Source organism: Mustela nivalis (genome assembly GCF_964662115.1).
Source record: "Mustela nivalis genome assembly, chromosome: 5".
NCBI classification, from domain to species: domain Eukaryota; kingdom Metazoa; phylum Chordata; class Mammalia; order Carnivora; family Mustelidae; genus Mustela; species Mustela nivalis.
The window spans coordinates 57,506,399-57,530,398 of NC_139024.1; the positions used below are offsets into that span (position 1 = coordinate 57,506,399).

Genomic DNA, 24,000 nt, shown 5'->3' on the forward strand with positions numbered 1-24,000 from the left:
GCCAGCATTACCCTGAGCCCCAAAGCAGGCAAAGACCACACCAAAAAGGAGAATTTCAGACCAATATCACTGATGAATATGGATGCTAAGATTCTCAACAAGATCCTAGCAAACAGGATCCAACAGCACATTAAAAAGTTTATCCACCATGACCAGGTGGGATTCATCCCTGGGCTACAAGGATGGTTCAACATTTGCAAATCAATCAATGTGATAGAACTAATTAGTATGAGAAGAGAGAAGAACCACATGGTCCTCTCAATTGGTGCAGAAAAAGCATTTGATAAAATCCAGCATCCGTTCCTGATTAAAACGCTTCAAAGTATAGGGATAGAGGGAACATTCCTGAACTTCATCCAATCTATCTATGAAAGACCCATAGCAAATATTATCCTCAATGGGAAAAAGCTTGCAGCCTTCCCATTGAGATCAGGAACAAGACAAGGATGCCCATTTTCACCACTCTTGTTCAACATAGCATTAGAAGTCCTAGCAACAGCAATCAGACAACAAAGAGAAATAAAAGGTATCCAGATTGGCAATGAAGAAGTCAAACTCTCTCTCTTCGCAGATGACATGATTCTTTATATGGAAAATCCAAAAGACTCCACCCCCAAACTACTAGAACTCATACAGCAATTCAGCAACGTGGCAGGATACAAAGTCAATGTGCAGAAATCAGTGGCTTTCTTAAACACTAACAATGAAAATACAGAAAGAGAAATTAGAGAATCGATTCCGTTTACTATAGCACCAAGAACCATAAGATACCTGGGAATAAACCTAACCAAAGAGGTAAAGGATCTGTACTTGAGGAACTACATAACACTCATGAAGGAAATTGAAGAAGACACAAAAAGATGGAAGACCATTCCATGCTCTTGGATCGGAAGAATAAGCATTGTTAAAATGTCTATACTGCCTAGCAATCTATACTTTTAATGCCATTACGATCAAAATTCCAAGAGTATTCTTCAAAGACCTGGAGCAAATCATCCAGAAATTTGTATGGAATCAGAAGACACCCCGAATCGCTAAGGAAATGTTGAAAAACAAAAATAAAACTGGGGGCATCACGTTACCTGATTTCAAGCTTTATTAAAAGCTGTGGTCACCAAGACAGCATGGTACTGGCATAAAAACAGACACATAGACCAGTGGAACAGAGTAGAGAGCCCAGATATGGACCCTCAACTCTATGGTCAATTAATCTTCGACAAAACAGGAAAAAATATACAGTGGAAAAAAGACAGTCTCTTCAATAAATGGTGCAGGGAAAACTGGACAGCTATAAGTAGAAGAATGAAATTCAACCATTCTCTTATACCGTACACAAAGATAAACTCAAAATGGATAAAAGACCTCAACATGAGACAGGAATCCATCAGAATCCTAGAGGAGAACATAGGCAGTAATCTCTTCGATATCAGCCACAGCAACTTCTTTCAAGAAGACAAAGGAAACAAAAGCAAAAATAAACTTTTTGGGACTTCATCAAAATCAAAAGCTTCTGCACAGCAAAGGAAACAGTCAAAAAAACAAAGAGGAAACCCACGGAATGGGAGAAGATATTTGCAAATGACAGTACAGACAAAAGGTTGACATCCAGGATCTATAATGAACTCCTCAAACTCAACACACACAAAACAGGCAATCATATTTAAAAAATGGGCAGAAGATATGAACAGACACTTCTCTTTGCTTTTATCAGCAAATTCCAATGTTCCCCTTTTCCTTCCTGCATCCCTTTTCCCATCTTCTTGTTACGTCACACGGTCCATGGCCTAATTAAACTTTTCATGAGCTATTGTAATGCCTTATATCTTGACTCTCATTCAACTGTTACCCCTACAAAGTGTTCAAATTAAGAAATAGTTGCATCATACATGACCTCACAGCACCTGCTCTCGACTTCCTACAAGCAAACACCTGTAGATGTCAACAGTGATATTTGTGGCTTTATATAAATTTCCCTCACAGTATTAGTATTTGGCACTTATCTGTATTACACATGCTTCTTTCTTAGGAAGTACATTTAGGGAAGAAGAATGCCTTTGCTTAAAAAAAAAAAAAATGACTTTGTGTTTCATCAATCTTTTGTCCACCTCAAAAGAATCAGCAAATCTACTCTCTAATCTCTGATATCGAAATAACTACAGAGTTACAGAAAACTCTTGGATCTTTCATTGATTTTTTTTTTTGAAAATTCTGTTCCTATGCACTTTACACCAGTTCACTTTCAATATAAAGATTAGTTACGGGTGTAAAAGTTATTACAGAAGAATTAATACTCGGCCCAATACGCTGTGAAAAACCAATACTCAAAAACTATCACCAGCTGTGAAGGTAGTGATTAGAATGTTTTACGTACCACACAGGCACAATGATCCATGTGAGTTTAATGGTTTTGGAATCAAGATAAAAATATCTTCTTAAAATTGTTGTCTTTTTTTTTTAAAGGTTCTATTTATTTATTTATTTATTTATTTATTTATTTGACAGACAGAGATCACAAGTAGGCAGAGAGGTAGGCAGAGAGACAGGAAGGGAAGCAGGCTCCCTGCTGAGCAGAGAGCCTGATGCAGGGCTTGATCCCAGGACCCTGGGATCATGACCTGAGCCAGAGGCGGAGGCTTTAACCCACTGAACCACCCAGGCTCCCCAAATTGTTGTCTTTTAAAATAGTCTTTTCTTTTTTCTTAAGACAGATAAGTGGAAAAAATAATGGAAAAAAAAGAAAATGCTGTATTTAACATGAAATGGAGATAAAGGACATCCTGAACAAAATGCCACAGGAGACCCTGGCATAAAATTGGCAGGTAACCCGAGTTACAGCTTACTTTAGCCCAGGAGATTTCTATATCCAAGTCCCCACTCAAGCCTCCGGACGTGGATTTCTGTACCAATTCAGCTTCAGTAACAGAAAGCCATTCAGAGAGAGAAGCAGTCTCTTTCTTCATTTTCCGGGCCAACTGTGATGCTCTTTCCAGGTCCTGTTTTCCCTCTGTCACCTAAAAAGGAGAAAGAGAGAGGGAGGGAAGGAGAGAGAAAGGGAAAGGAAGAGGGAAAAGAACACGAAAAGAATAAATTCAAATAATAACCAAAGATCCAAACTATTAATACTTAACCCCCAAGACATACATAACCTTTCACTCTCCCACCTGGAATCACTCCATTCTTGTATTTCTACAAGGGGACAACATACTACAGAGGTTAAGTGTGGGACAATGCTGGGTTACTTTCTAAGTGACCTTGGTAGAGGCACAGCCCTCCAAAGGTTGGTATTTATGTATCAAATTAGAAAGATACATACACAGAGGGCTTGGTGCAGTCCTTGTAACAAAGTTAAGGAATCAGTAAATGGTATCTTTTTTTTTTTTTTTAAAGATTTTATTTATTTGGCAGACAGAGATCACAAGTACACGGAGAGGCAGGCAGAGAGAGAGAGAGGGAAGCAGGCTCCCTTCCGAGCAGAGAGCCCGATGCGGGACTTGATCCCAGGACCCTGAGATCATGACCTGAGCCCAAGGCAGCGGCTGAACCCACTGAGCCACCCAGGCACCCAGTAAATGGTATCTTTTATCTTTTGAATGGAAGATGCCTTACAATCCTCTCAAGAAAGAATTCTGTTTAAAAAACACACACATTGGGGTGCCTGAGTGGCTCAGTGGGTTAAGCCTCTGCCTTTGGCTCTGATCATGATCTCGGGATCCTGGAATCGAGGCCCACATCGGGTTCTCTGCTCAGCGGGAAGCCTGCTTCCTCCTCTCTCCCTTCCTGCCTTTCTGCCTGCTTATGAACTCTGTCAAATAAATAAAATCTTACACACACACACACTAGATTCTAGAAATTTGAGGAGAAAAGAGTATGATTTTCATAATTATTTTTTACCATTAACTACTTAATTTAAAATAAATAAATGCCTATGCAGCATAAACCTTTAGTATTATTTTGTTTTTGTAGCTGACGGAAAGCAAAATGAACTGAACAAACATTTATGAGGCTCTTAACATAACTCCCATACCATGCTGAAGAATCCTACCCATGCTATGCAGTAAGATCCACAGCCCCTGTGAGAAACAGGTTGGGGCAGTGACACTTAAAGGGGCTAAAGCTATGATCAGGGGGACATGGCCACTGAATTGAGCCTGGTCTGACTCTTTTACATTACGTGATGGTACTCTCAAAACTATCATTCATTATCTAAAGCTGAGACAGCATTTTTAAGAGTATCACAAAACAATACATAAATAAAAATGTGTTCTTCCTTTTATGTGCACAAATGCAGAGATAATTCTCATTATAAGCAACAGAGTGATAAGTCATGTATGGGATAAGATTTTTCTTAGATGATAGAAAAACTGAATTTTCTTAATAAGTAATGTGGAATTGCATTTCTTTTTTCTGGCCCCCTAGGTTCCATTTTACTGTTTCATACCTCAAGGATTGATTATTATTAAATTCCTTCTTAAAAGTAAAATATTTTTCTCTACAGAGTTTAATTAGAATTCATGACTTTAAATTAATAGCCCCTCAATGCAGACTTCAGGAGACAAATACATGAATTATGTTAAAAGATATTAGGCATTCAGAGGACCTCATCTGATTTTGACATGCCCAGGCAGTTACACAAGCATCATAAAACTTAATGCTACCAAAGGTTTGCATATACCCAGAAGAAAATAATTTACAGCTTAACTTACAATTCCCTCTTCTCAGTCCAACCAATACATTTTGAGATGCAGTCCATTCTAAATTAGGCAGTATCAACTTGGAGAGATTTTACCTAACCATTTTTCCTTTCTCCCTCTTAGATATTCAACCATTCCCTCTTCACAGGATGATCCCCATAAGCTATGAAATATACTCAAGTCTTGGGGCACCTGGGTGGCTCCGTCAGTTAAGCATCTGCCTTTCCCTCAAGTCATAATCTCCAGGTCCTGGGATGGAGCCCCACAGGGGGCGGGAGGGGGAGCGCCCCTGCTCAGCAGGGAATCTGCTTCTCCCTCTCCCTCTGCCCCTGTCCCCTGTTCATGCTCTCTCTCTTCTCTCAAGTAAATAAATAAAATCTAAAATATATGTATACTCAAGTCTCTTATAGTTTTAAAAAAAACTAGCTTCTTTGGCTGCATCTCCCCTAAGACCTTCCTCTCTCCTATCTCGCCCTTACCAATCCTCTAAAGCATTTTCTTACTTCCCCACATTTCTTCCCTTCTCCCATCCTGTCTTCTGCCCCATCACTCACAGAAATTGTCTTTGCTGATCTCAATAAGTACTTCAAGGGCAACAGATGTAAATGGGCATCTTTAAGTGGACATCATTTTTAATGTTCAGTAATTCAAAAACAGTGCCTACACCCATCTCAAAATACCTTTTTCCATTGGCTTCCCAGCCCCAACACTCTCCTGGTATGCTAACACTTCTTGCTACTAACTGTTGTTTCATTTACGTATATTTTGTTTTTTCCATGTGGTTTTTTAGGGTGTACAATGTGATCATTTTATGTACTTATACAGAGTGAGATGATTACCACAACTTAATCAATGCATCATCCATTATCTCCCATAGTTATCCTCTCAGCAGATTTCAAGTATACAATTATGGAAAACAGTATGGTGGCCCCTTAAAACATTAAAAATAGGGTGCCTGGGTGGCTCAGTTAGTTAAGCCTCTGCCTTCGGCTCAGGTCATGATCTCAGGATCCTGGGATTGAGTCCCACATCGGGCTCTCTGCTTGGCAGGGAGCCTGCTTCCTCCTCTCTCTCTGCCTGCCTCTCTGCCTACTTGTGATCTCTCTCTGTCAAATAAACAAATAAAATCTTTTTTTTTTTTTATTAAGATTTTATTTATTTATTTGTCAGAGAGAGAGCGAGCGAGAGCGAGCATAGGCAGACAGAGTGGAAGGCAGAGTCAGAGGGAGAAGCAGGCTCCCTGCGGAGCAAGGAGCCCGATGTGGGACTCGATCCCAGGACGCCGGGATCATGACCTGAGCCGAAGGCAGCTGCTTAACCAACTGAGCCACCCAGGCGTCCCTAAACAAATAAAATCTTAAAAAAAAAACACACACATTAAAAATAAAACGATTATATGATCTAGTAATGCTACTTTGGTGTATATATCCCAAGGAAATGAAATCAGTGCTTAGAAAAGATATCTGCATGCCTATGTTCATGGCAGCATTACACATGATAGCCAAGATGTGGAAACCACTTAAATGTCCACCAATGAACAGATAAATAAAATGTGGTACAGCTATACTTAAGTTTCTTTTGCAGACACATCTTCCTCAAATTTCTTACTAAATTATCTAGTTCCTTAAGACTTTGTTCAGGCCTTTATTTTTTTTTAATTAAAAATTATTTTTATTTATTCCAGTTTTATTGAGATATAGCACTGTATAAGTTTAAGGTATACAGCACAATGACTTTACTCACATAGATTACAAAATGATTACCACAATAACTTAAAACATCCATCATTTCATACAGATACCAAAAAAATGGTTTAAAAACATCCATCATTTCATACAGATACAAATAAAAAAAATAGTTTTTCAAACATCCATCATTTCAGACAGATACCAAAAAAAAAAAATGGTGAAGAGAACCCATGCGATTTACCCTCCTCACCACTTCTCTACATACAAATACAGTGGTGTTAGCTGTAGGCAGCATGTTGTACATTATATCCCTAGGGTTTACGTACCTTGTGACTGTGAGTTTGTTATTTTTTATCACCTTCATCCAATTCCTAGACCCATCAGTCCCCCACCTCTAGTAGCCACAAATCTGATCTCTTTTTATGTGAGTTTGGTTGTTGCTCTTTTAGAGATTTCACATAAATATGAGTCATACATTATTTGTCTTTCTCTGTCTGACTTATCTCACTTAATACAATGCCCTCATTGTGCTAAATGAGATATACCGTATATAGTACATATATACACATCTTCCATATCCATTCTTCCATCAGAGGACACTTGGGCTGCTTCCATGCCTTGGCAACTCTAAACAGAGCTACTATGAACATAATGGTGCCAAAATCTCTTCCACGTAATATTTTTCTTTAAGATTTTATTTTATTTATTTGTTAGAGTGAGAGAGAGAGAGCATAGGCAGGCAGGCAGAGAGGCAGGCAGAGGCAGAGGAAGACACAGGCTCCCCGCGGAGCAAGGAGCCTGATGCGGGACTTGATCCCAGGACACTGGAATCACAACCTGAGCTGAAGGCAGCCGCTTAACCCACTGAGCCATCCAGGCATCTTTCTTCGATATAATATTTTTGTTTCTGTCAGATATATACCCAGAAGTAGAATTACTGGATCATACTATAGTTCTATTTTTAATTTTTTGAGGAACCTCTCGACTCTCTTCCACAGAAGTTGCACCAATTTACAATCCTACCAACAGTGCACAGCCTGTTCACATCCTCGCCAGCATTATCTCTTCCGATTGAATAGGTGTGAGGTAGTATCTCACTGCGGTTTCGATTTGCACTTCCCCAGTGATTGGTCATGCTTGAGTACCTTCTCATGTACCTGTTGATCATTCATATATCTTCCTTGGTGCAATGTCTATTCAGGTCCTCTGCTCATTTTTAATTGGATTATTTGGGATTTTTTGCTATTGAGTTGTATGGATTCTTTATATATTTTTGATATTAACTCATTATCATATATATAATTTACAAATATTTTTTCCCCATTCTGCAGGTTGACTTTCCATTTTGTTGATGATTTCTGTGGCCGTGTAGGAGCTCTTTAGTTTGATGTAGTCCCACTCATTTATTTTTTATTTTGTGGCCTATATAGGTTTTTCTTTTCTCATTATATCTTCTCCCTAGACAATCTCATCATCACTGAAAACTTTAATTACTGTCTATATGCAGATGACTCATAAAATTCCTAGCTTCAGCCCAGATATAGTCTCCAGACTTGAATAACTTTGTGAGTACCCGACATATTCAAGTCACTCTCACAAAGGCATTTAACATGTGAACATGCCCAATCCATACTTAGGACTTTTCCATGTTTCCGCCTTTCCTTCCAGTGCCTACCCCCAATCATAGCACCATGATCTTCCGCGTAACCAAGCCAGAAACCCAGAGGTCATCGATCATCTCCTACCGCACTCCCACATCCTGATCCATCAACTCTTATTCACTCCACTTCTTCAATGTGTCTGAGACCATCTGCTCCTCATGCCATCTCCACCGCTCCACCATCATTCCTGCCACCATCATTTCTCACTAAGAACACAATGACTTCCTCACTTCTCTCTTCACATCCACTGCTGCCCTTCTCCAGCTCATCCCCCAAACTGCAGTGAGTGATTGTTGAAAAAGCTAATGCATGAGCTTATTATCTCCCTGCTAAAATCTGCAATAACTTCTTAAACCTCTTAAGATTAAAATCCTTATCACACACCCAGACACTAGTATGCTCTGGTCTCATCCCTTTCCCCAATACCATGTTCCCCACACTTGCTCTCTCTGCATTAGTCACACAAATGTACCATGCTGCCTCTTGCCACAGGGCCTTTCCACATGCTCTCCCAGCAACGTTAAAGGCTGCTCTCCCACTGCTTTCACCCAGGCTATTCCGACTCATCCTTCAGATTTCAGTTTACACACCGTTTCCTGAAGGAAATGTAACCCCAGGTACGTTCCTATAACCCATGTCTGGGCCAAATTCTCCTTGACATAAACTCTTAAAGCACCACATACATTCCTTCCTAACACTTCAGACTGCTAATGTGATGGTACTTTGTAAGACTACCTGATTAATGTTTTCTTCTCTCATAACCCTAAATTCGATTAGACAAAGAGACAATTTATGTTTTTGTGTGCCACTCAATCTCTACTGCCTATATGCTTCCTGTTAAACAGTACCATCTCAATTGTGTTGAATGACAAAATGACTTAACACTAAAACCACAGACGCAACTGGAGAACTGACATTACAATGGCAACACCATTCCCATCCAAAAAATGCCAGCTGATGAATAAATACAGTAATATTTGAGAAATAACTTCAGCTGTATAATAATACCAATAAGCTCTACACTGTGTTCCAGATGTGCAATGTATCAAAATGATATAAAATGTATCAGATTAGCAATCTCCTCTTGCTTTAGTGAGGAGGTCAAATTTGTCCAGGAAATGTATGCATCGCTTATTCTTATTGATCCAAAAATGATAACAAAATTCCAGCTAGTTTTCTCTGGGTCTGTGCACCAACTTAGGTACTATTTAAAAACCCAAAAAGAATCTAAAATATTATCTAACACAGCTCTCCAATATTGCCAAGAAGATATCACTTTAAACACTTTTGTTGTAGTTTTGTTTTGCTTTGCTTTCCTGGTTTCAGTGCAGAGTTCTCGCAAGAGAAAACATTCAACCTTCTGAATACAGTCATTCATAATATATGGCCAAAAGTCCTTTTGCAGATTCACTCAGATGCCCAAATTATAGATGTTTCTTAAAAGGATTTCAGATCCTGCTAGATTAATGTGAACTTCCTGTCACTTACCATTTATTAGAGTCCCAGTGTTTTAATATTTCTCAGTAGACTACTCAATTTAGAAATCCCGGGACCAGTAACTTGAGTTTATACAGGGGCTATCACTGGGAAAGTTTCCTTAGAATAACTTCTGAAAAGTGACCAGCCATTGAAAATACAAAAATGAGTCTGGATTAAATATTAAAAGTAAATTTCTCTACAATTCATCATTGTGATAGTAATATATAGCTGTAAAGAAATATAATAAAAAAATACTGAAAGAATTGAAAGCACTATTATTAGTGCCCCAAAATTCAAACATGCATTCTTCTAGGAGCAAGATTTTAAAATGCATAAACAAGAGAGACGCAGGGGAGCGGGGGGCTTGTCCTTACCTGGGCACCCAAGTCATTGTAGAGAATCTTCAGAGAAGTCAACTGTTCATCCATACCCTTGGGATTGTCTGTTTGTTGCTTCTGGACAATGTGCCTTCCTGTTTTGATTACAGTCTCCACTTCCAGCTTGACTTCACTCAACGTTTTATAGAGTTTCTTTAAAAGAAAGCAAGGCACATTTTACATACTATGGTGAAAAGTTGCTAATTGGAGTCATTTCAGAATGCGGCTTATACAGACTGACAGCTACAAAGTAGCTATGGAGATCAAAGGGCTTTATCTTCCTTCGATTTGGTTCAAAGGACAAGTGAAGTGAAATCAAGGTTGTATTATCTTTTTAAAATCAGATAAGAAAATAAACTAATAGAGATTATACTTGTTTAAAAAAAACCCTCAAACATGTATTTTCAAGGTTTAGGGAAGTACTTAGGAATAAAAACATTTTTCCTACATAAAATGGAAAAATATTATGACTAAAAACTGAATGTCTATCATTTTTTAAATTACATTTTTAAAAACCATACATGCTATTACTAGAAAAAAAAGCCAGGCTTGGCTATACTTCTGGCTGTTGAAATTTGGAAGTATTAACATCCACTTTTTTTTTTCTTTAGAATTCTGTGAAGTACCAAGTCTACCACAATGAGCATGTATTACTTACATGATAAAAAGATATATACTCAATATACCAAGACATATGTAACTATGAGAAATGGAGTTATGTAGGTCAAATTCAGAGCCGTCCTCATCCTAGTTACCTTGAAACTAAAAAGCTTTTATGTGAGTAAGTTCTCTTGTTTCCGTCCATCATGACTTTGACCTGAAACATCTCCTGTGGCATTGTCACATAACAGCAGACCACTGGACTAAGTTACACAAGGTCAAGGACCGTGTTCTACTGGCCTCTGTGTCTCGTTAAATCAATAACTACTTACATCTACACTCACACACATACATACACATATGCCCACAAATGCAAACATACACACTCACATAAACACACATACTCACATACTCAAAAATTTAAACTGTTCATTCTTCCACCCACTCTAGCTTTTGAGTACACAAAACTTCAGTGTCCAACAATAAGGAGACTACAATTTTGAAAAGCACAAAGAACTCTGCCCCAACTTTGTCTTAACAAGTGTCATCTTAAGTTCTCTGTGAGTCTTCTCAAGGAGAAGACCAATTCTAAGATTGTATATACTTAGCCATATTATTTTTAAATTTCTACTCAACTGAATTATAATGTTCAAGACCAAAATAGCAATAAGGCCTTATAAATAATTTTTTTCACATCTTAGTTTTAAACTGGAATTTAAATTTTTACTTTCCTAGAGAATGGGTTTTTTTTAAATGCTATAATATTCCCAACATCATTCTAAGTATAATTTCCTCTTTCATATTTTAGGCTTAAACTTTTTAAGTTGAAATTCAAAGTTTTACTTTCCTTAAGAATGATTTTCTTTTGCATTGTAATATTCCTGACATCTATGCTCAGTATGGCTCTCCTAGCTGACTCAAATTTACCCTTTAAAACTTAGCTAATTAGTCACATTCTGTCAAAATCTTCCTAAACTTCATGCTGTGATTAAGATGTTTCCCTTGTTTTTTAGATCATGTTATATGCATGTCTACTGCAGCTTCCTTATCTCATTACATTGTAGTAATTGATTTTACTCTCTCCCACCTGTCTCTCTTATCTCTTCTGTTTTCCTTGAAGACAGGACCACACTTGGATACTTTTAACCTGTTTTTCCACCCTCGAGCTCTCTTCTTAGCTCACTATAGACTGGCAACTATTAAATAAGCCATTTACAGAGGCACTAGATGAAGCTATGTTAGCTGCTGGAAAACCGACTGGACACATGACCCCCCCAGTGGCCTCACCATACACTGGTCCAGATGGCTCTGTATGACATCAGGATCCACATCCTTCACGTCCAGAACATGAAGTTCTGCTTTCACACAATCCAACACACGCTTGCAATCAAGCATGCGCTGCTCAAAGTTAGCGGGCTTCTGGAAAAGCTGGAACTTGGTGGACACCTCTCGAAGTTTCCTCTGTTTCCCAAAATGAACAAAATAAGCAACTTGCATCAGAATGATTATCTCTCTCAGCAGAGGATATGAGTACAACATACACTGCTAAAGAGCTGCAAGACAAGGCAGCCATAAAAAACATTCCCTCAGGGAACCCAGGCTTCCCAGCCACCGGAGGGTCCTGCACAGAGCAGTATCATGAATTACTTGACAGAGTATCAGTCTAAGACATAAGAAAAGGCCAAACTAACCTCACTAGAAGTGAAACTTCACAGAATTTTTAACCTGTTTGAAAAATAGAGCTCAGGAACCTAAAACCCAAAATGCCCTTCATGGCAAGCTCAAGGTCAATCATGCATCCACCATTCAAGGACCAGGTGGTGTCATATGCCACGCCCTCAGCCTTCCCCGTGCACCAGCCACACCAGAACTGACAGAGGCTCTGCATTAATGGAAAAATCTATATAAAGATAAGTTCTAAATCCAGCTTGCTCTCTCTTTGCAATTCAACTGTAAAATCAGATTCAGTATTTTCCACCCATGTACCAATTTGTTTCTGCCTCTTTTTCCAGAAGACAATGCATCATTCTCATCCCACTGCTGACATCATAACAAAGACCAAAGTCATAGAAGTCATCAACTCTTCCTCACATTTTTTTTCTTGTTTGTTTGTTTGTTTGTTTTTTAACACCCAGCACATCAAAGAGTAAAAGGGAGCCACTCTCCTTCTTCACCTGTAATACATCCATCTGATTTCCTCCTCTGGCATTCCTGCCTTCTGGGGATGTTGGAGGCTGGGAGCGTGTGTTTCTTTTCAACTCCTCCAGAGTCAGCTCATGGGCTGAGATCTCTGCTTGGATTTTCTGCCACAGAGAGATCAGAAAGGAGAAAACGTCTTTTTTATTAAAGCTCCAGAAAGTCACACAATACATAAGAATATGTGGACCACTGGACAAGCTTTAATAACTTTAATAATAACACAGGCCACCTGTGTTGCAGGACCTCCCATGTGGGACCCACAAACTAAGAGCTTTGTGTTTGTCATTTCTAGTGTTCACCACTTACTTATAAAAAGGGAATTTTTATAACTTCACAACTATAATTTTTAAATGGTGATCATCTGCTAGGCTCTCACAGAGCAACCAAAAGAACTCCAAAACCCATATGCGACCCCATAAGTAAGGTCAATCTTCCTCACTGGTTCAGTTTGGAATGGCACGAGGGGCTGGCTGTCTTGTGGGGGAGGAAGAGGTGACATATGCTCTTTTTATGACTCAAGAGCCCTCCACTCCACAGCAGTACCTGAGCTTCCTGCGGAACTTGGAAGGCATCTATCCTATCAGTCAAGTACGTCGTCAGCTGCTTGTCGAGCTCCCCCAGGCTCTCCTGCAGGACCTGAAGCATGTGGTCAGTTTCCCGTAGGACCTGGAGTTGCTTTTCCAAAGCAATCTGCTTGCTCTCTGCCTACACAGGGGAAAAACTGAATCATTCGTTGCTCAGCACCAATATAAAGACCTGAATATAAGAGAACCCTTATGTTCTGGTCACCAAGAGAGAAACAGACTGGCAAAGCACCAGGCTCAAAACTTGGGCCTACATTATAAATAAATAATAGATAACAGCGAAAAGATTCTTCTAGTATCGGATTTATCTGACAGTGAATTACTGATTTTTACTTCTTTCTACATAAAGTGACAAAATATAAAAATGCCCTTGAGGGCATTATGCTAAGGGAAATGAGTCAGACAGAGGAAAGCAAATAGCATATGATCTCACTTATATGTAGAATCTAAAGCAAACAACAAAAAAACAAGCTCTTAGAGACAGGAACGGAGTGATAGTATGAACAGAATAGATCTTAAAAGTCCTCATCATTAGAAAAAAACTGTGACTATATATGGTGAGGGATGTTAGCTTAAACTTATTGTGATTGTTTTACAATGTATACACATATCAAATCATTATATCATATACCTGAAAGTAATATAATTTTTTTAAGATTTTATTTATTTATTTGACACAGAGACAGAGATAGTCAGAGAGAGAGAGGGAGAGTAAGAGAGAGCACAAGCAGGGGGAGCAGCAGAGGGAGAGGGAGAAGCAGGCTTCCCGATGAACAAGATGCCCGACCTAGGGCTCGATCCCAGGACCCCAGGGATCGTGACCTGAGCTGAAGGTAGCTGCTTAACCACTGAGCCACCCAGGCACCTATACCTAAAAGTAATATAATGTTATATTTCAATTATGCCTCAATAAAAAGAAGAAAAAAGTAAAGTTTTTCTACATAACATATTAAACAATCAAATGTCATCTATTACACATTTAGGACATTTACAGGAACTGGCAATAAGCTTATAAATAACAGTACAAAATATAGCAAGAATATCTATCAGTATAATAAACATATACATCTCCTTTTTTTTCCCCCAAAGTCTCAAGTTCTACAGACTTGCATACATGTTGAACTACTCTCTGATGCACTTTTGGGGTAAACCTGATGCTATTCACAACCTAATCATTAATCATTATTATTTACTGTGTATAAAAGCATGTAATATCCATCCAACCCTCCTAGAAAGGATAATAGCCTTTCTCTACTTAACGATATGAACACGCGGTGCACTCTGAATAGGTATCTAGATGCTATGACATTTTACAACAGCAACTTATGTTAAATTCAGTTGGCCCTAATATTCACTAGGATAATATGGGTTCCTAGTCTTATATAGAGCTGTAATATCCTTAAAGGAAATTAAATAGGTAGGTATACCTATTTAATTTAACAGACTTTAATTTAGGTATACCTTTAAATAGGTATACCTATTTAATTTAATAGTCTGTCTTAAAGACAGACTTTTTTAATCATCAAAGTTCTCGCTGTCCTCTGAGTGTTAGGTCTACTCTTCCCTACCTAGTATTTCAATGTCCTCAACACCCCCGTTCACGTTGGTTACCAACTCTTCCCCCTGGTAAAAGTTCCTGCGGCCAGCTCCACACCGCAACACCTATCAACCCCTGCGTTCCCCAGTTCTTACCAGGTGACTCAGCTCTTCATATCGACTATTAAAAGCCTCCAGTTTCTCACTGATTATATCATCAAGAATCCCTCCATCAATTAGAGTCTGGCCAAGTTCTCGAATCTGGGTGCGATTATCTGCTGGGTGTCGTAAAACAGATTCCAGAGACTAGGCAGGGAGAGGAGAAAAAAATACACATTGACGGAGGCAAAATATATCAAGGATCCTAAAAGTGCCCACTTTTTTTAAACAAGTAATTCCATTCGCTAGAAATCTCCCTAAAGAACAAGATCAGAAATGAGGTAGATGATTAATTTACAACAATATCCATAATATTACTAATAAAAACCTAAAATTGAAAACTCAGTATGAATGATGATACATGTTACTAGACTTGCATAAAAGTAATTTCAGTGATTATTAATTACATAGGGAAATGTTCATGGTATGCAAAGTTTAAAAGCAGAAAACAACACTATACAAGAAAAATTATGTTATTGACTATATTACTAAAAACATTTCTCCACAATACACACAGAATGCTAGGCACTGTTTTATATACATACTTATTATATACATAAATCTAATCAGGCAGATGGGCCAAATACTATTCCCATATTACAGATGGGAAAATTGAAGCTCACAGAGGTTAAGTACAAAAACATACAGTAAAAAGTAACGCTACGATTCCAACTTTAAGACTCTAAAGGCTCTTTTTATCCATTACTATGACGTACTGCTTTCCAGCATGGATAGAAAATAATAATAATTAGGAAGAAATACACCAAAATGTTTAAAAGTGCTTATCTTGCTTTTTATACTTCTCTCCATTTTCCATGTTTCTGGAATGCACACGTGTAACTGTCATATTTGGAAGGTATGCCTTTAAAGTAAGCATTTCAGACTTCCTCTTCTCTCAACCTCTGGCCCTGGGATCTTACTTGGGAAGCGACATTTTTCCTCCCACAGCCTCAGTCTGGCTCTTGGTCTCCAGGTCCCACCTTGGACTCATTTCTGACCTTCAGTCCAGTCATCCACTCAGTTACCCTTGTAAGGTAACTTGTACCTTACTTACCTTAACTTACCTTAACTTACTTTTGTAAGGTAACCATTTTAAGATTTTTTTTTTTTTAATTTGACAGACAGAGGTCACAAGTAGGCAGAGAGGCAGCCAGAGAGAGAGAAGGAGGAAGAAGGCTCCCTGCTGAGCAGAGAGCCTGATGCGGGGCTCAATCCCAGGGCCCTGAGATCATGACCTGAGCCGAAGGCAGAGGCTTTAACCCACTGAGCCACCCAGGCGCCCCGCGTCCCTTCCATTTTAAAAGCAAACGGAACCTCTTCCTCCTCTTTTATTGGAAGCAAATCTACTCTCTTCACATTTGAATCCATCGAAGAAACAGTTAAGTTATCGTGTGCCACATATCATGCTGGTCACTTGGGAACAGCCTCCTGGAGCTCACGCCTCGGCCTGGGGACAAGCTCCGAGGACAGGACCCAGGCCTCCACTACTAACCACTTTACCCTGTCCCCAGCTCTTTCCCCAGGGAGTTGTCTAATGAACAAAAATAACTTTATGAAGAAACAAGAGAGCGATCCCCCTAACAACAGAAGCCAGAGTTTCATCCAGGGAAAGGTAAAAACCAGCTGGAAAATTCATCCGGAGAAAGGTAAAAACCAGCTGGAAAATCACTAGGGCACTCCAGTAAATGCACACATGCCTAAAACGTACGTACTATCAAACCACTAACCCACCCCACGAGGCTGAGTTAGCTGGTCACCTATAATCTAAATACGCGGGATCGTATTAGCACTTCAGGCCACGGAAGTCCTCGGACCACCAGAGAGAAAGCAAATGCATGTGTCGACACAAAGCACCGCGCTCCTGCTCGGAGTGGTCACCTGGCCTCACGGCAACCGGTAGAAGGCCCTACCTCCAGGGCTTCATTGACGGCGTCTGCCTTCTCAGGCACGGCCTCAGTGCTCTTCATGCGCTCCTCCAAAGTGCTCAGCCAGCTGGTCTCAAGATCCAAATAGTGAAGCAGCTCGATCCAGCAGGACCACACCTCCTAAGTGAGCAAGAAGAAAGCTCGGCTACAGAAGGAGTCATGGGAGGGGTGCCTGGGTGGCTCAGTCACGTAAGCCACTGCCTTGGGCCCGGGACATGATCCCAGAGTCCTTGGTTCGAGTCCTGCATGGGGCTCCTCGCTGGACAGGGCGCCTGCTTCTCCCTCTGCCTGCTCTGCCCGCTGCTCCCCCTGCTTGTCCTTTCTCTCTTTGACAAATAAATAAAGTCTTTAAAAAAAAAGAAAATGTCATTGGAGATGCGATGTGTCTCCAGCACAACACATTCTCTCTAACGGATAAGAACGATGTCATTTAGAGAGGAGCGTATTTAAAAATTTAGGAACTGATGAAGTTGGAGCTTCAAATAAGGGAATAAATAAAATTCTTCAACAAATCATATTAGACCAGTTGGGCTGGCGGGGGAATAAAGAGGAATGAGTTGCCTCCCTCTGTGCACTTAAAAAAAAAAAACAAAAACTCCAAGGATCTGTTTAAATGCTAAAAATAAAACTATATATAATGAGTAAAAGAAACCAGGAGGGAAACATTATTAGTTTGTTTGTTTTTTTTTAAAGAGGAAGGTAAAAAGTACTTCTAACTGCAACACTTTATAACAATCATACAGGAAATTAGAATTCCCTGCAGTCTACCCTATTGCAACTCAGAGCTCACTGATCTAACAATTTGCTGTATACTCCTTCCAATTTTTTCCTAAATTTCTAGGTATGTGTCTATATCTGAAGAGAGTCACATGCAACCAAATGGGAGTCATCCTATTATTCTCTACATTAGTCCCAATCACTTATTCCCCATTCCTATGGAAGTTTTGCGAGGAAAAGGATAAATTTATCCTCCAATTCCAGAAGCAAAATTATGAGAGGAACTACCTCTTCCCATATGGGATGAGCCTCTTTGACTGATCAATTTAGAAGGAAGAGTCCAGCACGGAGCCTCCTGGGCTGACCGGCTTTCAGACCTACTGACGCGGAGAAGGCACATTCCAGCCCCCCACAGGAGGTGTGTTTAGCATGTCAGGGGGCCAGACAGTGAGTCTTTTAGGTTTCATAGGCTGCATTCATTCTCCGTCAGAGATTCTTTTTTGTTTATTGTATATGTGTTTTGGTTTTTGAACCACCCTTTTAACATAGATAAACCATTTTTAGTTCATGAGCCTACAGACACAGGCCACAAGCCAAATTTAATCCTTGGGCTATAATCTACCAACCCTGGCTAAGACTAAAAGGGAAAAGAGGTGTCTAGTCCCTCCAATTTCTACACACAGACAGCAGACCAGGATCTACCCAATGGCGAGCAGAACCTTATCTCTGATGGGGAAAAAAAGATTGAGTCCCAGACGGGCATTCTCAAGAAACCAGCTGGTCCCAGATCAAGCAATAGTCATGACCCCGGACTGGGGAACTGACTGCCCGCACGTACTTGGCTGGATTCCAGAACTACTATTATTAGATTTAAGAGTCACCATTACCAGTGACTGTTACTTACCTTCTATTCCATCAACATTTTTACATGGGAGTGCCCACTGAGGCTTTCCTGTGCCCATCTCACCATGTATGTTGGGGGGTAGGGCAGATAACCTATTTCGTGTCCAGGTCACCAGATCTAGAGGTGCTGGTCCCACATTCCTGCACCTGAAAACTGCTTCAGGAGCCACATTTTGCATCTGGACCTAAGGCAGGTCACAAGACACTGGGTTTTCAGCTGCACTGAATATGACTTTGGGAGTCCCAAGGAGAGCCTAAGCGCAGTTTGCGTGAGGGAGCAATGGAACGAAGTCACGGCCAGAGAGTGAACTATGACGGACTAATAATAACCACACAATTTTGGCCACTCCTGCCATTAAGTGGCAAAACTGTTTTCTCCTCCCCCAGAATGTGGGCTGGCCTGGGCAACCTGCTTAGAAAGAAAGAATGCTATGGAGGTCATGTTCTACCAAACTGCAGGCCTAGCCTCTCACGGGACTGGCAGCGTCTGTGTTCTCCCACCTAAAAGCCCACTGCCCGGCTGCCAAGAAGCCAGAAAACAGAGAGGCCAGGAGGAGAAAGACCTGCAAAGGAGAAGCTGTCGCCAGTGCCCCCACTGAGCAACCTGAGTGAGCTCTCCCTATACATGGAGCAGAAGAGCCACTCCGCTGGGCCAGATCAGCCCACAGCAGCAGAAGAAACAAGAAATGGCTGTGTTTGTAAGCCACTGTGTGTGGGGAGGTTTGCTACATAGCCACTGATAATGGAAGTGTAAGTGTATCTATTAAACACATAAAAACGGGCATGGGAAGAATGTATACCAACTCCTGGAAACCGACTACTTCAAAGGAGGGATTAGAGAGGGTATGGGCTGGACAAGGAGGAAACATAGTCTGTAATGCTAATTTGTTTTATTTCAAAAACAAGATCTGGGAAAATAAGGCAAAATAAGCTGGAGGATACATATATAGGTTATACATAGGTTATACAGACTATATGGGCATTAATAGTATTATCTGTACTTCTCTAAAGTTTGAAATAGTTCATGATTTGAAAAAAAAAATTTTAAGGCATCTAGAAATAATCGAGGTAATAAACTTGGACTCTGCCAAAGAAAAGCATTTTTACTCTAACTTAGGCATTGGGACTATTTCTGCCTAAGATTCCTTAGTCATCTGGGGCATCACTTAAGAGCATTTCTGTTTTTAAACTTTTTCATCTTTTCATGTCCCCCTTTAAAGATATTAAGGTCTCATCTTCTCTCTCCTATCTCTCTCTCTCTCTTTTTTTTCCTGGCATTCTTCCTTCTCTTCTCTCAAAGGAATTCTCTCAAATCAATTCTGAAGTAATTCTCAAAGCAATTCCAAATTCTCAAGATACGTATTTCATTCCTCTTCCTAAAATTGCCTCCTCTGGGCCATAAACACAACCTGAAGAAATGACACAGAATAGGTGGTGATCTTTTGTTAGACTAATATGACTTGGGACTTTGTGCATTATTTTAACATATTATGAGTTGTTATTTTGGCTGTCAATAAATAGGAAAACAAAAACACGGGTCAAACTACAGTAAAACTCAAGTCCAGGATCATTCACCAGGACCCAAGATTAGGCATACATAATATTATATGTTCTATTTACAAAATTTTAGATTTTAAATTCTCAATTGAGTAACCTCGGTTATTTTATGTTAGACCATACAGCTGACCTCTGAACAACACAGGTTTGAAAGGCATGGATTCATTTACACGTGGATTTTTTTTTTTACAGCACAATAACATAAACATGTTTTCTTTTCCTTATGATTTTAACATTTTAACTTACGTTATTGTAAGAATACCATACATGATACATAAAATATGCAAAGTATGTGTTACTTGACCACTGATGTCATCAATAAGGCTTCTGGACAACAGAAGGCTGTTAGTAGTTAAGTTCTGAGGAAGTCAAAAATTATAAACAGATACTCAGCTGGGTGACATCAGGTGTGGTCAGTGCTCCTAACGACCCCCAACTCCACATTGTTCAATGATCAACTGTATGTTAGCAGTAAGGAATGAGGTTTCATTTGATGTAAAGCCTTCTTATTAACCAGTCTGAACTACACATATTTATCTTAGCACAAAATAGATTCAGAACAAGCAAGTACTGAATGAATTTAAATATCACACCTGGGATTGTTTACCATTGTAGGATTTACCACGATACAGTCATTTATTTTAGGTTGAACTGAATTTAAATTATTTATAAATTTCAATGCTTCTTAAATCTTTTCAGTGAGATGCAACAGAAATCACACCAACATCAAAACAAGTAAGCAAAAATGTATTTAAAACAAAAATAGTCAAAGCATCATCTACATCTTAAAGCCAGGGGGATAAATGGTCTAGCAAAATACCAGCACATTACAAGTTCTTCTTTCTGTCAGGTGGCTCTCTAACTTCAGAGACCAGTCATAATAAAACATTTCCTTTCACCTCTGTGTCCTAACCACGCAATGAAACAAAACAGAAGCTCACATTACATTGTTCTAGAATTTTAGAATTCGAACAGACTCTACAGCTTATCTGAAACACAAAAATCTTGATTTCACATAGAAAACATGTCTAGCGATATGAAACAACTGAAACAGCTTTCCTAAGACCCTTCTACTAATTGAAGGCAGATTTGGGTTTCCTATTTTTTATCCCAGTTTCCTTTTATCAACCTGTTATCCAAGAATGACTTTTTCTTTCTGAACCCACACAGGAAAAGAAAATTCGAATTTTTTCTAACATATGGAAATGATCAGTACTTTACAGAGTTTGATCTCAGAAACACGCCACTGATAAAACGACATACCTCTAGCGTGTGGCATTTCCCTCGAATTCGGTTACAGAGAAGTTGGTAATTCTCCAGCACAACATTCAGCTCAGATGTCAATTCCTGGCCACCAGAGGGCGCCTTTGCAGCTAGTAACATGATGTTGTCCTTGAGAATCTTCACTCTCACCTCCTTCTGCAACACGTCCTCTTTTGCCCTCTGTTCCAAGAAGGGATGAACTTGAAAACGGTCTGCCTTTCTCAGTAACCAATTTCTTTCTTTTTCAAAAAGATAACTAAACCAAAATTAAAATGCTGACATGATTCTAACTACCTAATTGGAACATTATTTAGGTAATCGCCACAGAGAGTACTTTTGAAGTAAGAATGCTGACTGTAACATTTACATTTCATAACAAGCAATGTGAGCCCCTAAGTCACCTTCAGTTACTGACATGAAGTATTTTCAAAGTCTGGGTCCATGAAAAGAAGCTAAGTGAGGTATTTTCATTAAACACTTTAAGTCTGAGCATATTAAACTTTAATAAATAAATTTTCACCTCAGTAGAGGTATCATTTAAAAATAATGTAAACATACCTGTTTTTATCCTAAAACATAGGTGTGTCCATGCTTCTGATAATTAATAGCATTTCGAAGATGATGATGAAATTATACTGGGAAGTCTAACCTAGTCCAGCTTCTTTCCTGACTCTCCCTCCAAGCTAAGGATGAAGACTCACTTTGAGAAAAATCAACCTAAAACAGCTTTTCATTTTCCCTTTCAGCTTTCCGTGTTGCTTAATGGTTTTAAATTTCCCTCAGTTGTTAAAGTAATTAAGTATAGTGGTTTTAAAAATTATAATGGTTATTTGAAACAATAAAAACAAATAGAATGTTGCCCAATCAAGGGCTTTAAACTTATTTCTCTAAGGTTTCATCCCCAGGGACTTTAAGAAACCACAAAACTACAATGCTTATAATATAAAGAAAGAGAATAAATTAAATGAATTGGTTCTTAACAGGATAGGCTACCTTTAAAATACCTTATACTGAATATTTTAAAAGCTCTCAAAAGAACTACACTAAAAGAAATGCTTCAGTAAAAATACTACATACAAGTACTAGAAAAGTCCCTTACTGTATTTATTTTGATTCATATTCAATAAGACACTGATGAAATATAATCCCTTTTTAAACAGATATATAGGGATTTTTGCTTTAATTATATTTTTAGGGAAGTTAAATTTGGCATAAAACAGTTACTATGTGGATTAATCTTACTTTTTTTTTTTTTTTTAAAGCCTTTAAGACACTATCTCCTTTGGTTTGAACACTGAAGGACACTTGAAGCAATGCTAGAAATTTGGGAACGATGCCCAGTTCTTTTACTGTACAAAAAAAAAAAAAAAAAAAGAAGAAAAGAAAGCATTCAAGACTATTGACACAGGAATGTAAGTTTACAGGAAATACATCCTGTGGCTCCAAATGATATTAAATCCCTTGACCATGTTCCTACCGCGACTCTTACCTGCTCGAACAAAATTTTGTTATTCACGTGTTTCCCATGAATTCACTGGAAGAATACCTTTGCTAACATGAAGATAAATTGCAACCGATTTGGGAAGTCACCCTTGGTTCTAACAAAAGACAATGCTTTAAAACTTCTGGAAACAGAGAGGGCTAAGGGTCACACAACACTGTCAATGTAATCGATAAAACCAAATTTCTGAGTCATTCTCTGTGGCTCCCTGAGGTTCTATTGGAAGAGACGACCTTCGGGGCTTTCATGGACGCAATTCCTGTGCCATATGCATCACGTGGACTCCCGGCTTCCTTTTCCTGGTAAAATCATAGCAGCTATCCTTCCATATTTTTTTTCCAGTTTGAAATCCAACTACGCAAGATTATATGTCCATGTCGTTCTTCACAGATGACAGATAGACAGATAGACAGATTCATTCACCAATTCATTCATTCACTCAGTCCTTCATATTTAACGGAGAAGGGGAGCTATCAAACCTGTTGCCCAGACCCAGACTCACCTTCATCTCTTCCACCGCACACTCGAGTTCTTCCGGGGACTTGTATTCAAAATCCCTCTCCAGGTACTCTTCTTCTGCCTGGGTCATCCACTCCTGCATCTCGGCCAAGTCTTTCTTCAGGTTCACTGCTTTTTCCTGACTTTCAGACAGTCTATTTTTTTGAATAGCAATCTGGAAAGGAAAAGCCATTCACCCAAATAAACAAATGCTAACACACTAAATGTCAAGTTCTAGTTTCTAGTATCTAAGGGCACAGGGTAACTTTCCACCAAGAGCCTTTTTTTAACATTCAGATAAAATCCTTCATACATTTGTGCTGACGTTGTGGAATATTAGCGACAATGAAAACAATCCTTATAACTGCGATGCTATACCACATCTTGGATAGTAATCTAATATGGAAATACCTATTATAATCCTAAAAATGCATAACTCTTGACAGAGTAATCCCAAGTGAAGGAATCTAACCTACAGCAATAAAAACATATAATTTAAGGAAATTTACAGTAGCGTTATTATGGAAAAAAACCTGGAAGCAACCAGAATGTCTCATTTTCTCCCATAAAACACTACTGTACAAAATTCTGGTTTTGATAATCTACTATACTGTATCCTGCACACCAACACAAAAAAGTAACATCAGAAAATAGGTTTTGTC

General features: G+C 39.1%; 1 protein-coding gene across 4 annotated transcripts in view; it reads right to left on the bottom strand.

Annotated features, from left to right (window-relative positions):
• The window catches only part of UTRN (utrophin), a 507,070-nt gene that overhangs the window by 307,725 nt on the left and 175,345 nt on the right, over positions 1-24,000 (bottom strand). For all 4 annotated transcript variants that reach the window (XM_082730779.1, XM_082730780.1, XM_082730777.1 and 1 more), the window contains 9 exons: positions 23,343-23,513; positions 21,340-21,519; positions 16,885-17,019; positions 14,972-15,121; positions 13,239-13,400; positions 12,671-12,799; positions 11,784-11,957; positions 9,894-10,049; positions 2,841-3,011 (listed from right to left, as the gene is read on the bottom strand). In XM_082730779.1, coding sequence (XP_082586905.1) covers positions 2,841-3,011; positions 9,894-10,049; positions 11,784-11,957; positions 12,671-12,799; positions 13,239-13,400; positions 14,972-15,121; positions 16,885-17,019; positions 21,340-21,519; positions 23,343-23,513 — 1,428 coding nt within the window. The remainder of the gene's footprint in view (positions 1-2,840; positions 3,012-9,893; positions 10,050-11,783; positions 11,958-12,670; positions 12,800-13,238; positions 13,401-14,971; positions 15,122-16,884; positions 17,020-21,339; positions 21,520-23,342; positions 23,514-24,000) is intronic.